The 17,113-nt window shown below is 37.2% G+C and overlaps 1 protein-coding gene across 6 annotated transcripts in view; it reads right to left on the bottom strand.

The window, feature by feature from the left end:
* The window catches only part of syne1b (spectrin repeat containing, nuclear envelope 1b), a 199,198-nt gene that overhangs the window by 121,772 nt on the left and 60,313 nt on the right, over nucleotides 1–17,113 (bottom strand). For 3 of the 6 annotated variants that reach the window (XM_079833877.1, XM_079833873.1, XM_079833874.1), the window contains exons 43-59: nucleotides 16,961–17,062; nucleotides 16,270–16,473; nucleotides 13,929–14,136; nucleotides 13,711–13,823; nucleotides 12,633–12,838; nucleotides 12,317–12,466; nucleotides 11,309–11,600; nucleotides 10,757–10,929; nucleotides 10,369–10,678; nucleotides 9,962–10,126; nucleotides 7,798–8,154; nucleotides 7,575–7,711; nucleotides 6,944–7,121; nucleotides 6,678–6,860; nucleotides 5,808–5,951; nucleotides 1,258–1,422; nucleotides 629–801 (exon numbers count right to left, since the gene is read on the bottom strand). In XM_079833877.1, coding sequence (XP_079690003.1) covers nucleotides 629–801; nucleotides 1,258–1,422; nucleotides 5,808–5,951; nucleotides 6,678–6,860; nucleotides 6,944–7,121; nucleotides 7,575–7,711; nucleotides 7,798–8,154; nucleotides 9,962–10,126; nucleotides 10,369–10,678; nucleotides 10,757–10,929; nucleotides 11,309–11,600; nucleotides 12,317–12,466; nucleotides 12,633–12,838; nucleotides 13,711–13,823; nucleotides 13,929–14,136; nucleotides 16,270–16,473; nucleotides 16,961–17,062 — 3,260 coding nt within the window. Of the gene's footprint in view, nucleotides 1–628; nucleotides 802–1,257; nucleotides 1,423–2,905; nucleotides 3,062–5,807; nucleotides 5,952–6,677; nucleotides 6,861–6,943; nucleotides 7,122–7,574; nucleotides 7,712–7,797; nucleotides 8,155–9,961; nucleotides 10,127–10,368; nucleotides 10,679–10,756; nucleotides 10,930–11,308; nucleotides 11,601–12,316; nucleotides 12,467–12,632; nucleotides 12,839–13,710; nucleotides 13,824–13,928; nucleotides 14,137–16,269; nucleotides 16,474–16,960; nucleotides 17,063–17,113 lie in introns of all 6 variants that reach the window. The other 3 variants (XM_079833876.1, XM_079833878.1, XM_079833875.1) reach the window with 2 other exon arrangements.

The raw sequence follows: 17,113 nt of genomic DNA, 5'->3' as shown, positions 1-17,113 counted from the left end.
AGTTTTGCTAACGAAAATGTGAAGACAAAGCAGAACTGTTTGTCTTCAAGCAACACACAGCATCTGTGTTTTGAACGAATCAGGTGAACCAATGATTCAATGGACCATTCATGAAGTAAACCATTTACTTCACTCTTGAATAAATCAGGCGTTTGAACAAATTGAATGAATGAATGAATGAATGAATGAATCAGAGACTTAATTATTAAAACATTTAACTGGCCACCAACTGGCAATTTTATTTTCTTATTTATAGTATAATTTAATTAAAAAATAATTTCATATTTACATATTAATAAAAAAAACATTAAAGGTATAATTCACCCAAAATATTTCTTGACGCTACTTCTTGTAATGTCTATTTGATGCTTTACGCAATAATGACTTTAAATTATCTTTTGGGGGTAATTTCTCAACTAAATTTGATGTGCGTTTGATTTGCAATTAATTCGATGATTCAATCGCCACATCATGTAATTAATTAGATTAAAATTTGTGATCGCATGACAGCCCTAATGTATATACATGATTATTTTTGTAACCCAGTGATATAAAGTTCACAAATGAAAGGATGGTATAATTATTGTTATTATAAAAAATGCACTTATTTTAATAAGACCACGTTGACCTTTTGCATTGAATCGATGCTGACAGCAGTCCATCCCAGGAGTCCTTGATGTCCTCGATTTGTTGGCGGACCAGAGGTACACCTTCAGCTGAGGTGTTCCTCTGAACCGTCTCTCCTCTTGTTAGCAGCATTTTCAGCTGTATTTCCTTCTCTTGACGGGCCGTCAGTAAAGCCTGGGTAACATATATGCATTTATTAGGTCAACGACATGATAAATCATGAAATCAAATGTCGAAAAAGTCAAATACTTAAGATGAATTGTTCAGAATGTAGTCCTGTGCTTACTGAATACTGCACACTGTTATATTGGCCACTACAAAAGTAGTATGTGAAACCGTATGCAATATTCAACAACATACAATAGTATGCTACATTAATGTTGCATGACTTCGCTCTATTTTAATGTTTGATTTATGTGGCATCCAGTTATCATTTCGGAAGTAAATATGGTTATTTATGGTGATAGATATATATATATATATATATATATATATATATATATATATATATATATATATATATATATATATATATATATATATATATATATATATATATATATATATATATATATATATATATATATATATATATATATATATATATATATTATCCGCTGTGTTCTTCACCTCGAGTTTGATCATCCTGCTGTCCAGCACGTTTTTGTCAGCGGTGGGAGTGCAGTAGGTTTGCAGCATGTGACTTGTATCAGCCACCCAGTTCTGCAGCTCTTTCAGGCCCTGTGAGAACAGCTGGTGCTCGGACACAATACGGTCGATTCTAGAAGCTTTTTCCTATCAGACAAGCACAACATAATCTGATAAATAATCCGTTTTCAAAGATAAAGTGAATTATTTGCTTAGGATATTATGTGCACGATCCATACGTGATCATAACATACAGTTAATAATTAATCATTTGGTAGGGATAGCATCTTATTCGAAATAGTCAATGTGTTAAAAGGAAAGCAACAGCACTTTTTTAGTCATGTTGTATACTTATCAGGTCTGGAAGATTATTCTGTATGATTTGTTTTGTTTTTTATTAGTAGTTCACCAATAAATATACTTACACTGCCCTAAATACATCATTTTTGTGCAACAATTGTGTACTTAACTAAGCACATAAATACAATGTGAATATAACATCAAAAACAATACTTTCTGAAATGTTTATGAGCTTAATTACTCCATGCAACGCTTCCAGATAAAATGTGTCCTCCACCCAAAATAAAAACACACGGGCTGTGTCCAAAACCAAAGGTCACTGATTTAGCAAACATTTGAAAGTACATATAAAGAAAAATTGTTTGTTTTAATATTATTCAAAATCATTTAGATATCCAAACATTTAAATGACCACAATGCTTATTTCTTGGTTGAAATAAATGCATAAATTAGATTTTTTTTAAATCAATTGTTAAATTTAAAAATGTAAAGTTGATAGACAGACAGACAGAAAACAGACATACAGACAGAACAATAGATAGACAGACAGACAGACATACAGACAGATAGACAGACAGACAGACAGACAGACAGACAGACAGACAGACAGACAGACAGAAAACAGACATACAGACAGAACAATAGATAGACAGACAGACATACAGACAGATAGACAGATAGACAGACAGACAGACAGACAGACAGACAGACAGATAGACAGACAGACAGACAGACAGACAGAAAACAGACATACAGACAGAACAATAGATAGACAGACAGACAGACAGACAGACAGACAGACAGACAGACAGACAGAACAATAGATAGACAGACAGACATACAGACATACAGACAGACAGACAGACAGACAGACAGACAGACAGACAGACAGACAGACAGACAGACAGACAGACAGACAGACAGATAGATAGATAGATAGATAGATAGATAGATAGATAGATAGATAGATAGATAGATAGATAGATAGATAGATAGATAGATAGATAGATAGATAGATAGATAGATAGATAGATAGATAGATATACAGACAGACAGACAGACAGACAGACAGACAGACAGACAGACAGGTAAATAACCAACTAACTATATAAATTAATTATATTTTAAATCATTTTTGAAATTTTAAAAAGTAAAGTTGACAGATAGACAGATAGATAGATTGATGGCTCCCAATCTTCATTTGATACATGATACATGATAAAAACCGTATTTTTAAGGTTTTGGACACAGCCCTATGTGCCTCACACAGTCTGTTGACCTCTGCAGCACTGGGGACGGGTAGCCATCGGGCAGACAGATGGGACGTTACCTTGGTCAGGTTGCTTAAAGCTAGGTACTGAGCTGAGAGCTGCGAGACACGGTGCACAAAGCCCTTTCCGGCCGTGTGTCCGTCCCACAGCTGCTGGGCCTTCTCCCTCAACCTGTGCAGCTGAGACTCCTTAGAGGCTAATTCCTCTAGCAGAGACTGTGAAAGCACAGGCACGTTAGCACAGAGCAGCATCGCACACAGTCCTGGGTTAGTCAGATGATTAATAAAGCAACATGGCAGCACATGAACAGGACAGGTGTTAAAACTGGGGATGAGCGATGACAGAGAAGCAGATTAAAGCATGACATGAAAGCAGCTGTTTTCTACACTCGATCGAATGCACTGATCAGTATCTATACAGACATCTGACATTAAAGTCAACATAAAACAAACTGGGGGGATTCACACAGTTTGAAGGTTCACACAGTATTCTTTTGTTAAGTTTTAGATAAGTTTAAGATAAGTTTTAGGATTATTCATGTTTAGGAGAAATAAAAATAGACATTTGGCAAACTCTAGGAGTATAGAGATTTAAAATGGACAACAGAGCTCAGATATTTGGTTTTATGAGAATTTTATGAGAAACATCTGGGTTCTGCTAAGGATATTTGTTTAAAATTTTATATACGTTTATAAATATATACAATATTTTGTTTAAAAGTTTTACACTTCCATCCAAAAGTTTGGGGTCAGTAAGATTTTTAAGTGTTTTTGAAAGATGTTTTTATGTTCACGAAGGCTGCATTTATTTGATCAAAATTTGCCATTTTCTAAGGTTTGGCCTATAAAGCAAATACTTTTTTCCTGTTCTCCGCTTCTGCATATTATAGAGCCAATTTGATAAATTATGCAGCTGTAACTGTGTGGGTTTGTTAGTATGGATGTCAGAGTGTGGTGTGTATGTGTGTAATAAAAAAAATTGTGTGTGCGTGCTTGTAATATTTGAGAGCGAACTGCAACTGCGACAACTGCAAACAAGTCCAAACTAAATCTTACTGAGAGCAAATTAAGTTTAACCTCAAATTTGGAACACAACTTGTTTAGATATAATGGCTTTGATTTTCTAGAAGTTTTAGAGTTCAACATGTTTCATAAAATATATATTTTATATAACATATTATTCATAAATAATTTTCATAAACTTAAACCTCTATAACTTTTTTTTTAGTTTCACTTTTTAAACTTTTTTGTTAAAATGAGAGCAAACTTAAGTCTGTGCTCCTAATAAAACATTTTTTTTACTGTTATTTGACTTTGACATTTTTGTCCTCTATGGACCAATGTGTAACTTTTTTTAATCTGATGCACAAGGGTTAAAACTAAAACTAAACATTTCTGTTAAAATAAAATATTAATATTAAAAGGAAAACTTAAAACGTAATATATATGTTGTTGTACTAACTAAAGTACCAAAATGACAAAAAAATATTTAAAATATTAATACGTAAATAATACTAAAATAACACTGGCACAAATTGTCTTAATAATCTTTCATTAAAATAAAATAACTTGCCTGGGCCGGGTTTCCCAATAACGATGTATCTTAGCTCTAAAGAGCATGTTCTACGAGCGAAGTTACGATCACTCGCAGCAATGCCACGTGCGTTTCCCAAAAATTTACTTAACATGAACGTGCGAGAACGCGCTCTAAGTGCTACTTAAGAGTCGCTGTCCATTTGCGAAGTGCTGAAATATAACCTTATACGGAATCGTTTCCTCTGAACGTTTCACCTAATAATTGTCATCTGATGTGGATTAGCAATCAAAACTCGTCTATATAAAGCAACTACATACAGGCTGAGGCACTGACAAAATGGCTGAACAAAAAAAAACAAGAAAAGATCCCTTTCAAAAAGACGAAATAAATATCCTCATTTAATTCAGATGTGTATTTATAATTTTTTTTGTTTGTTACCTGGCCTCATAAAATTAAAAAAAAAAAAACACAAAAATAATAAGCAGCAGAACTGTTTTTTTTTTTATCAACATTGATAATAATGAGAATATTAAAATTAAAAAATAATAAAACAAGTGTACAATAAAGTACAATCAAAACCTTATAGTATTATCACAATGCACTTGAATAAAGTTAAAGGTGTAATCTGCCGGTTGTCCTGTAGGTGACCTCATAACTCTGTCTTCTTACGATAACCTTAGAGCTTAACGATTACTCCAGAGCACTCGTAGATCTACGATCGTTTTCAAGTGCTACTTAAGTTACGATGCTTTTGGGAAACAGACCTTAATATTAAGATCACTCGTACAATCGTTTTTACGATCAACTTAGGCTTAAGATGCTTTTGGGAAACGCAGCCCTGGCCTCTGAAACGACTCTGCTTTTCGAATGATGTCACCAAGGCATGCAGGCTATTTCATAACGTCAACCAACCGCCAAATGGCTATTACCTTAGGCCCGGTTTCACAGAAAAGGCTTAGACTAAGCCAGGATTATGCCTTAGTTCATTTAGAGCATTTAAGTAGCTTTTATAAACGTGCCGTAGAAAAAAACATTACTGGTGTGAATCTTGAGACAAAACAATGGAACTAACATATTTTAAGATATGCCAGTGCAAGTTGCTTTCAGTAACAACAGCTCAAACATGAATTTTAGTCTGGGAATAGCTTAAGACTTGTCTGTCAAACCAGGGGATAGACTTAGAAACAACTTCTGATGCATAAAATCCCTGCCCTACATATTTTTACAAATTGTAAAGTACACATATTTTTCTCATTGAATTTCCAATTTCACAGAGAAATATGTCAAATGAGTTGTGAATGCTATTTCATGTTCAGCAGCAATGGCATGAAGCATAACTATTCCGATCAGCTAGAATGATGCTTGTGAATGGCTCTTCTGCTAATGGCTGTGAATAAAGATGGTATTGGTTACATTGTACTACACCTGTAACCTGTGCAGTTCCTGTTTCTTGGCTGTGAGGTCATGTAGTCGACTGCTGCTCTCCCGTACGCCTTCTTCGGTTTCATTCAGCCAATCCTGGAGCGGCTCCACGCTCGTTTCAAAGTCCCGCATCTGAGACTGAAGATTCTGGAACAAAATAGTCAATGAAGCTACATTTAAAGAGAGAACGATTGATTAGCTACATCAGGAATTTATAATGTTTTTTGCTAAATGATATACTTAAAGGCATAGTTCACCCAAAAATGAAAATTCTGTCATCATTTCCTCACCCTTAAGTTGTTCCAAACCTGTATGAGTTTCTTTCTTCTGCTGAACACAAAAGAAGATTTTTTAAAGAAAGTTGGTAACCAAAAAGTTGAAGGACCCCATTGACTTCCATAGTATTTTTTGTCCCTAATACGGAAGTCAAAGGTGTCCATCAAATGTTTAGTAACCCATATTCTTCAAAATATCTTCTTTTGTGTTCAGAAGAAACTGCTGGGTGAACTAACCTTTTAAGTACGCCTTGAGATTCCAAGAAATATTGAATAACATGAATAATAAATGTAACTAGATTTTTAGATGTTGCATGCAATCTTGTTTCTGCCACGGAATAAAAAAATAAAAAAGGTTGTTTGCACTTTTTATCTCACAATTCTGACTTTGTTCTCAAAATTGTGAGATATAAACTTACTATTATGAGTTAAGAATTATTAAGTCAGAATTCTGAGAATTTTTATTCCCTGGTGGAAACATGCTCCCATAGTTTTGAGTGGTAGTTTACTGGCCCAAAGCAAGAGTAACAGATGTCAACAGATTAACAAATGTGTGTGAATTTTTTATGATCAAATGATCTCTCATAGCGCAGGACACCTGTAAGGCGGTCTCTCTCTGATGCAGATTGGTCATGAGTGTTTTCCAGTCTTCTCTGGTTGTGTTTATTTTGGCTCTGACCGACTCCACTCTGTCTTTGGCAGTGATACTCATCAGTAGCTCTCCGCTGGCTGCCACCGTGTTTAGTTTGCCATGGCCTTGCTCACGGTCACTTAGAAACTCCTGCAATGAGAAAAATGTACTCTCATAAATGCAAAACTCTCCAAACTGGACCGGAATTCATTGGAAAATCAATAGAATTAGACCTGGATCTTCAGCAGGCTGGACGATGCTTCCGCCAGGTTCTGAGGCACATCAAAACATTTGGCTGTATTGATTTTCGCATTGACCAGCCACTGCTGGAAGTCTCGAAAAGCAGCACGGAAGCGCTGCTCCAGGAGCTTCTCTTTTCCCTGACACTCCCGGGACGCCTGGAGACTGAGGCTACAGTGAAGAAGATGTAAACGACAGTGCTGAAGAAAAAGATTTCACTGCAGGGATTTGAACCAAACTGATATCATGCAGTCTCAGTCTTAGATGGCACGTCTACCATTTGCAGAATCTCTGATGCTGTCAGGGTTCTGTCACTTCGGTCTGGTTTATTCTTGGTTTGGTGACAGAGCTCTAAAGCTGCCTTATATACTATAACCGACATTCGCATACGTTTGTTGCATTTCACCCTAGCGGCAGTCGCACGTAACTTTGAAATTGGTCGTGAAGCATCTATAATTACATTGTAACAATGACACCTTAAAATAAAGTGTAACCAAATATATTGCTCATTATTAGTTTGTTAATTAATGCACTAACTAATGTTAACTGTCTCTGTGTACTTAGACTTTCTGCTAAAATTAAAACAATGTAACACCTAGAAGTGTTTGTCATGAGCTGTCCTACCTGTTGTATTCTTTAATGAGGGCGGACACTCTTTCAGATTGAGCGCCCAGATCTCTGGAGAACCGGCACAAGTCATTCAGCTGACACTTCACATTGTCAGACATGGGCTCCACATTTAGCAGTGCTTCCAGGGCGTCCTGAGTCATAACAACATTAAGTACAGTTATGTTAAAAGAACACACACGTATATATAGCTTTAATTATTTTGTTCTGTAGGCTTTACCTTCGCTATCTGCCAGCCCTGCACAGCCTCTTCCCCAGTGGTCATTTCCTCCACCTGCTGCAGTTTGATGCGCCACTCTTGCAGCTTGCTGCTGAACTCCTGCAGGTCCTGCTCCAGCTGTGTAGCTAAGCTGTTGAACTCCTGCTCGGAGTTGGCCATCTGAGCCAGAACACCCTCCAGACCAGAGCACACGTGTTTAGCTCCGCGCTCCCACTGTTCCCAGGCTGAGAGCAGGTTGGACTCCTCCCTCTCCAGAACCTCACAGCCCACCGTGGAAGTGTGGTCCCGTGTGACGGCACCACAGCTCTGCACACGGGTCAGGCGCTCACGTCCTTGCTTCTTGGAGTCTAACAGCCCCTAAAATGGAATTACAATACATTAAAGTTAACATGAAATCAAAACTGACTCGGTTTACTTTCTTAGTAAAGGTTTCTGGTTGTTGTCGTGCATGATAAAATATCGGAGCACATGACAATTTTTTTTTTATTATAGTATGTTTTATACAAGAGAATACTATTTCAGTCTTTCTACAAAATGTCACGTTTAATTCAATGTGTTACTTGCTTTCTTTGTAGTTATTTATGAAATTTACTAGCAGATTCTGAGTCAAAATTCCATGTAAATCATACACCAAATTGTTTTCAGTGTGGTGTGTTACACACTTTTAGGGTCAATTTTATTTACAATGAACAAGAATAACCCATTTTAAATCTTACAATTTTCAAGAAATACACTATAAATATTACTTACAAAAAAAATCATTGTATTACCATGTTTTTTGGACATGGTAACATGGTTACAGTATGGTGTTCTATAATGTCAAGATTTCTTATAGGAGACCTCAGCTGAAAATATCTATCATTGCAAAAGCTTATTTTATACAAGCGTTCAAAAGTTTGGCGAATGTAAAAAAAAATGAGTCTCTTCTGCTCACAGAATACAGTCCATTCCCTAACCCTGGAAATGCATGGTATTAACCCACTATAGCCTATATAGAATCACTTCTGCCGCTCAACAAAGCAAGATACATAGATAAAACTGAGTCGTATAGGGTCGGATTGTTCGTACAGTATCTGTGACTGAAAAAACGACCCAACGCAATGGCCAGAGGTGTAATTTTCTAGTCAAAAATGCATGCAGCTCCCACAAATATTATTAGTCTACTTCATAAATCTCCTAGTCTTTAGATGAAGATGTTTATTTGTGTTCCTGAATTAAATAGAGGCCATGTATTACATACATTTAACATTTTGACATGATCATAAAACTTGTCTTGTGCTATGAAATGTTTTTCTGAATATGCCGTGTGCAATGCAAAGGGCGTTTGTTTATGTATTTGTTTGGGCTAGAATATAGACATGAAATGCACAGAGTCTAATGTAAAACGTTAATTTAAATATTTGTCAAAAGCCTAAAATCCAGTTATATATGATGAGCTGTTTGGCATCAATGACACATCAGGTTTAGATAAAGTTTACACATCCATCAGTTTTCTGTTGTTTTGCATGCATGTAGCTTTATCTGTTTATTTATTCGTTTTTCTTGTTAATACAGACATGCACGAATGAATTAGTTAAGCATGTCAATGTCACAATATTATTCTCAAATTACTGACAATAGCAAAGTTTTTTTGCTTTTTTATAGCATCCGTCTTCATCAAAAGATGAAGTAGGCTATTGTGATGTGTAATATTTGGGGGAGCATGCGTGAAAACTGCTTTAATGACAAGTTGACTGCTTTTGACACAGTTCGAGTCATAACTTATGACTATATTGGTGATTTTGTTCAACAAACCTTTGCCATTGCAGTAATAAAATCTCTTATTTCTTCATCTTTACAATAAATAATACATCATCATGTAGTGCAAATGTTTAATTGTAATGGGCATATGTGCACAGGCTTTCGGAATTGATGAATGGCTCCTTCTGTTACTCGGCAGTATAAAACTTCAGATTTAACTTATTAGAGGTGCAGAACGCCACACAGCAACTTTTCAAGCAAAAATCAATTGTAATCATTACAAAAAGTAAAGATAAAACATCTAACAAGGTCTACGCGCGTTCATTCGAATTGATTGTTTTCCCCCACGCCACACGGATATGACGTTTTTGTGGGCATTCCCAGTAATGCTGACCAAGTCTATAGTAAACACAGATAAACGTACCCTGACTTTAGAGAGTTTCCTCTGAACAGAAGCTGCATCCCCAGACATATCTGACCAGCGCTGGAGCTCTTCTTTAGCCGAGGTGAGCCAGTCATTCAGGTCACGCACCGACTCCACGTACTGCTCATGCTCTTTGACGATCTCCTCCATCTGTTGGACCTTACTCTACAGCACAAGACAGTATAAAACATATCAGAAGAAAGAAAACTTATACTATAAATTTTTTAATAAATGTTCTTGGTCTTTTGGTGAATAATTCAGATTATTATTAATATTGTTTCATTATCTTTTATCCTAACAATTATCTCTGCCTCAAAGACAACCCTTCTACAATTCATATTTTATCTGAGTGACTTACAGGAAGTGGTTTAAATTGTATGTTTATATTTAAATTACAAATATTTCACCTTAATGACAGCTGTGATGTTGGTAAACTGGGTGTTAAACTCAGATTTCGGGCCTTCTGCGAATGCCTGGTCTCCTGTTTTCTCATAGAGTTCTGTGGCTTTCTCATTCAGGCGGGTCAATGCCGACGAATGGACCTCCACATCAGCCTGGATGGCCCGTAGGCGTTCCAGCAGTGAGGCTTTCTCTTTCAGCCCGGGCTGCTGCGGCAGAGCCACTCCGGCCTCCTGCTCCACCATCTCCATCCACTGCTGTAGCTGAGCTTTACTCTCCAGAAAACTGCCCCACTGAGCTACGGTCCACTCCAGACGACTGCATCGCAAATTATTATTATTTAATAATTCTGCAAAGTTACCATGGGGTTTCTTAAGAGGAGACATGAACACTCACCTGTGACAGCTCATGGCAGTCATGAGGATATTGGCCCAGGAATCCTTTAGACTCTTGAGCTGAGAGCGGATAACATCCTGTTTATCCCTACCGCAATTCTTCAGCACCTGTTCTCCCTTCCCTACGGTCATGTTGAGCTTCACTTCCCCTTCACCCTTCATTAGCAAAATGTCCTGAAAGAATATCATCAAAATATCAACGATTATATATCATTTTTAAAAATCCTAAAAAAAAAAAAAAAGTGCATTATTGACTAACAAGACAATAGTTTAGTAATAAAATAAAATAAAACAATAGGCTTGGTGGTTATATTTATATTAATAGTATAATAATATATTTTATTTCTATTTTATTTTATTTTATTCTATTTTATATATATATATATATATTATATTTTTAATATCATTAATATATAATATAATAATGATTGACAAAGACTTTGAATTTAATTGATTGCAGAAAATTGTGAAAGGTAAAAATATTGCATGAGGAATTTCAAAAAAAGGGCTTGTCAGCACTATTACAAATAGATGCATGACTCTATTTTCTGACCTGAACCAGGCCCAGTCTCTTCTCCAGGGTCTCTTTATTCCCGCTGGTGCTGTTGAGTGAATTGAGGCGCTCTTGTACACCGCTGAGCCATCCCCAGGTGCTCTGCAGCGTCTCCTCGAAGTTGTGCTGCTCCTGCTGACTGAGCTGACATACGCGCAGCCTCTCCCTCGCCGCCTTGAGAAGTGCCTGATGCTGCAGCTGCAGCTGTGCAGACGCCCGCAGCTCCGCCCCACTGCCGTGACCCCCCTCACTCAGAGCCTGAGCCTCCTGGCACAGACTCTCAAAAGAGTCCCTGCAGAAGAAGAGATTGTATAATTGTAAATATAAAATAATTGTATATATTTGTATTATATTTTAAAAAAATTATTGCAAAAATTCCTTAAAATTCTTTATATCATATATTATAAAATGTCAATATTAGACCTGTAAATAATCACAAAAACATGCTCAGGTCACATTTACACATTTCCCATAAAAAATATGTTTAATTATCATGAAAATCATTTCACAATGCAAAAAAACAAAACAAAACATAAAGCCAACTAAAAACATGTCAGTTAGGTCATATTTCCCTGCAAAATTAAATTAAATTTTTAAATTCTAAACACTTTTAAATTAAGAAAATAAAATAAATAATTTGTTATTATTAATATGTATTTATTTATTCACTCATGTGTGTATTATACATATATGAAGTATTTCGGACTTTTACAAATCCTCAAAGTTCTGCATTTTATTTTAAATTAATACATTGTTAGCTAACTGTGTGATTTGTATATGTACATTTCTGAAATACATTACATTTATTCATTTAGCAGACGCTTTTACGACTTACAACTGAGAAATACAGGAAGCGATCCGTCATGAAGAGGTGAAAAATCCCAAAAAGTGCCTGAGATACTACGTTTTGGACATTACTTAGAGTAATATATATGTATGTATAATGTATGTGTAATGTATATCCATTCAGAAGACAGTTTGATATTTGTCAGTTTAACATATTCTAACCTCTCTTTAAGCACTTCATGTTGGAATTCTTCCACACGCTCCAGCGTCACTTTCTCCTGATCGCTGTGTCTCCCCTCGGGCAGCTCTGTGCTCATCCTCACATCCATGCGCTCCAGCCAGCGTGTCAACCTCTGCAGACAGCTCTCAAAGCTAGAAAGACACAGCACAGATTTCAATTCAGAGCATTTGTGCCAAATAACCCCCCGCCAACTTACGTCCTCGCTTCCACAGCAAAGCCGTTTATCCAGGAAATATATCTGCCAGTCAAATATTTAACCCAGCAAGTTGCAATGTGAAGCCGCTGTTAAGTTCTCACCCGCTGAGCAGACTGGCGCTGTCTTCCAGGTTCTGCTGGTTCTGTTTACACTGCTCCACATAGCTGTCCCAGTCCTGCTGGATGGAGGAGAGGTTCTGCTGAACCTGGCCAGCGCTGGCTTTGGGGAGGTGTAGAAGAAGCTTCTCGCCTTCTGTACACACCAGTGTTAGACGGCTGTCTCCATCATCCACCCGCTCCAGAGCTCCCTGTAAGACAGACAAACGACTCCACAATGAGTGTTAAGTGTTTAACATACAAAAGCCATCTACTTTGTTTGTACCATGGATAAAACATGCAAAAAAATCCCACAGACTTTCATTGAAGGAGAAACTGAGACATTTACTACCATTTAAAAAAAAGGAAGGCTTTTTCAGGAAGGCTGCATTAAATGGATCCAAAGTGACATTAAAGACATGTATAATGTTTTAAATGTTGTAAATATTTTAAATAAATGATGTTTTTTACATCATTTTTGTTAAAGAAAGAAAAATGTATCCACAAAAATATGAAGCAACAACTGTTTTCAACATTGATCATAATAATAAATGTTTGTTTAGCAGCAAATCAGCATATTAGAATGATTTCTGAAGGATCATGTGACACTGAAGACTGGAGTAGTGATGCTCAAAATTCAGCTTTACATCACGGAAATAAATGACATTTCATGAAATGTATTTGCATAGAAAATAGTTTTCCACAGGAAAAGCACAACTATTCATACAAATCTGTCTTGCTATTATACAATAAAAATCATTATAAAGATAATTTTAAAATCTAATAGTACACTACAGCTCAAATAAAAAATGACATATTTTCCAGTTAGCTCCTCCATGTTTTTTTCTAACCAGTCACAATCATCAAAAGTGTTGTTTTAAGACATTTTAACAGATGCTTGCTATCTATTTTTAAGGACGCCCACGCTGGTCCACAATCCCACTCAAAATAGCTGTATTTTTATCACTAAATATGGCTGCGATTTTGCCATTTTACATAGCATTTTACTTCTCAGTGAGGTCAGAAAGATTACTTGACACTCTAAGTCCACAGTTAAGATGAGGTGTTACGAAAGATGAAGTACCTTCAATTTCTGCAGTTTGCGTTCCACCACACTCATGTCACCAGAATGGTCGGCACATTCTCTCACAATGTCTTTCTGTCCAGAGAGCCATGTATGAAACTCCTTCACAAGATCTGGGAAGAGAAGAGGACAAAGAGGACAGTAAGTCATCTTACCACCATGTCTGTCCTTCAATCAAAGGAAAGATCATTTTAATTCAGGAATACAGTGATTCTCACCATTGAAATGCTGCTGGAGGCCATGCTGCATGGACCCAAGCTTCTTAACACAGAGCTGATTGACCGTTTCATATTTCTTGATGAGGTCGGTCAGAGAGGAACCTAAACCAGCTAGTTCCTCTGAGGGGTATTTTCTGCAAAGCGTGTTCAAGCTTTCCCGGGCTGAGTCAATGCTAGCCTGCTGGTTTTGAAGCTCCTTTTGGATTTCCTATGAATTTTATACATAAAAAATGTTTGATTCTTGACCTATGTAACCTTGTATTTTAATAAATAAGGCTGTTATGACTCCAACATTTTAGATACCATTGAAATGTCACAATTCTCGAAAAAACTACTAGTCTAACTCATATAAACATTTTTAAAAACAAGTAAACTAAGAAAATAAGAACAAATTAACAAATTACAAGTAATAGCACAAATAAATACAATCGAACAAAGTTACAAGTGAAATAAACAGTGCTTTAAGATTAACAATAGTATTCATGTAAGAAATTCTACAGAAATTGAATAAAATGAATCAAATGTAAAATAACTGGATAGTCTTCACTCTATAAATTAAAGGAGAATTCACTTTTATAAGGTGTTTGGACACATATGTCCACAGTGTGTGTAAACAACCAGCCTATGATAGTAAAAATCCACCCAATACTTTTTTTATAATCCTCATCAATCATTATCAATCTCTCATAACGCGGTTTCATATTTTCCCCTACCAGAGTAGGGAAGCCCCATCCCTGTTGATGATCTACCGTTTTAGCATAGACACACCCCTGAGTGAGAAGCACAGAGACCGCCATTTCTGTTTACTCGCTGTATCAGCTAACGTTAGCTAGAGTATTACAATGTCTGCGCCAAAAAACATGACAAATGTTCTGTTGTCGGATGTACCAACGTACATACAAGTCTCTATAGACTCCCGGCATCCGAGCCACTGAGGACACTGAGGTTGAATTCATTTTTGAAGGAAATGTGCTGAAGAATGTTGGTAAAATGTTATATATTTGTAGACTGGGTAAACCCAGCCTGATCTGCCGGCGATTTGATTTCGCCCTGCAACTCAATCTGGAAACCTGTACATTCATTTCTACTGCTTCTGTTACACTTTTGCGGGAACCAATCACAGACTGACTTATCCACCTGGCGCGCTATTGGCGGGTTTAACACGATGACGGATAGAGAAGCCCGTTGAGCACGCCTCTTGTGCTCTGATAGGTTGAAGGACTATCCAATTGCGTACGGAGTCATTTAATTTATGCTCGTTGATCACGCCTCTTGTGCAGTAGAAAATACATAGCACACTTCCCAGACCAATGTTCAATCTTAAATTGAGCTTGGTCTGGTGATAGCCAGACAAATATATTTGCGCAAATCCTTTTACGCATGACTGTTGCACCAACGAGGGTAAGTACAACGCTGGATTTGCGACTCCACTGGTAATTTCTGACATTTTGGGGAGATTCGCCTGTTTTGTCGTTGATGGAGTATCCGAAGCTCGTGTAAAGGATCAAAGGGGGGGAGCAGCAGCTCATTTGCATTTAAAGGGACACATACAAAAACGGCGCATTTTGCTCACACCCAAATAAGGGCAAATTTGACATGGTATAATAAATGGTCTGGGGGGTATTTTGAGCTGAAACTTCAGAGACACATTCTGGAGACACCAGAGATTTATATTACATCTTGTGAATAGGGGCATAATACGTCCCCTTTAAATATAAATTAATCCTTATTAAAGCAACAGAAGTTTTTCAGTCAAGAGTTGTGAGTGATTTTCCTTTTGTCTTTTGCCGTTTTGTTAACATTATTAGGTTTATTAGGCTGCTGTCACTTTAAGACCTGATGCTCAAATCTGACACACATCTGACTGTTTACAAGGATTGTAAAGGATTGTGTTTTATGCCATCAATTCTGTCAACTTCTGTCCCAAGCTAGACTGGGTAAACCCAACCTGGTCTGCCGGCGATTTGATTTCGCCCTGGAAACCAGTACATTCATTACTACTGCTTCTGTTACACTTCTGTGGGAACCAATCACAGACTGGCTTATCCACCTGGCGCGCTATTGGCAGGTTTTACACGATGACGGATAGATAAGCGATGGGTCGTTGCCTGTTGATCACGCCACTTGTGCAGTAGAAAATACATAGCAGACTCCCCAGACCAATGTTCAATCTTAAATTGAGCTTGGTCTGGTGATAGTCAGACAAGTCCCAAGCATCTTGCCTTGGGTAATTGGCCAGTCCTTATTTTCGACCCCTGCCTAGAGCTTTTAAAACTATATGAAATGATTAGCTAACCGTGACATGTTTCCTTTAAAATAGAGGAAATCACACTTTTTGTACCTTTACTCTGCAGATCTCTTCAGGAGCCGTTTCACAGGGTGAATCCACCAAAGATCTCTCAACGTTCATCAGCCACTCAGACATCCGGGTGAGAAAATCTTCCAGCTGCTTCTTCTGAGAGCAGAAATCTTGGAGGTTGCTCTTGGCTTGATCACATAGCTCTTCGATGCTACTAATTTTCCTTCGGAGGTCCGTCTCCATGACCTGGAAAGAATCAAAGGTTTGAAGATGGCGTACAGGTAATGAAACTAATGGAGAACAAACAGAGATCAAATGAAGATCAGACTTAATGCAAGCTCACACTACACGAATTTTAGCTGGATTTTGGAGTCACAGACAGATTTCCAAGGGCCAAATCGGTGCCTGTTGCGGTCGCAGGTCAGAAACGTGATTTGAGCAGTCACAGGCGCTGCAATATTTTCAAACCTATTTGATATCATTGTTACGTGATCTTGTAGTGCATGCAATGCAACAAAAAGTTGGAACTAATCCAGCCAAACTCAGTGCAGATGATATAAATGGAGGGACTGCCTCTTGACCAAATGTCTTGTAGTTTGCTTTGTGCACCTCGTCAGCGTTGTATTGTGTAGTATGCATGCTGCTATGACAAGATAATGATATATGACAAGAAACCTAGTTGTGTAGTGTGAGCACATTACAGTCTTACAGTGTAGTGTCAGCTTGCCCTTACCTGCAGTTTAGCAGGAACATCGTGGCCACCACCAAGTTGTTTCAGCTCTGAAACTTTTTCTTGTAAAGCATCAATCTTCTTTTCTTTTAGGCCAACATCCACCTACACATAAAAATGAATAAAATATTACACAACTGTTGCTCTGGTTTTATA

Source organism: Gobio gobio (assembly GCF_949357685.1).
Source record: "Gobio gobio genome assembly, chromosome: 13".
Classification (NCBI taxonomy): domain Eukaryota; kingdom Metazoa; phylum Chordata; class Actinopteri; order Cypriniformes; family Gobionidae; genus Gobio; species Gobio gobio.
This window is presented reverse-complemented; position numbering and strand designations above follow the sequence as displayed.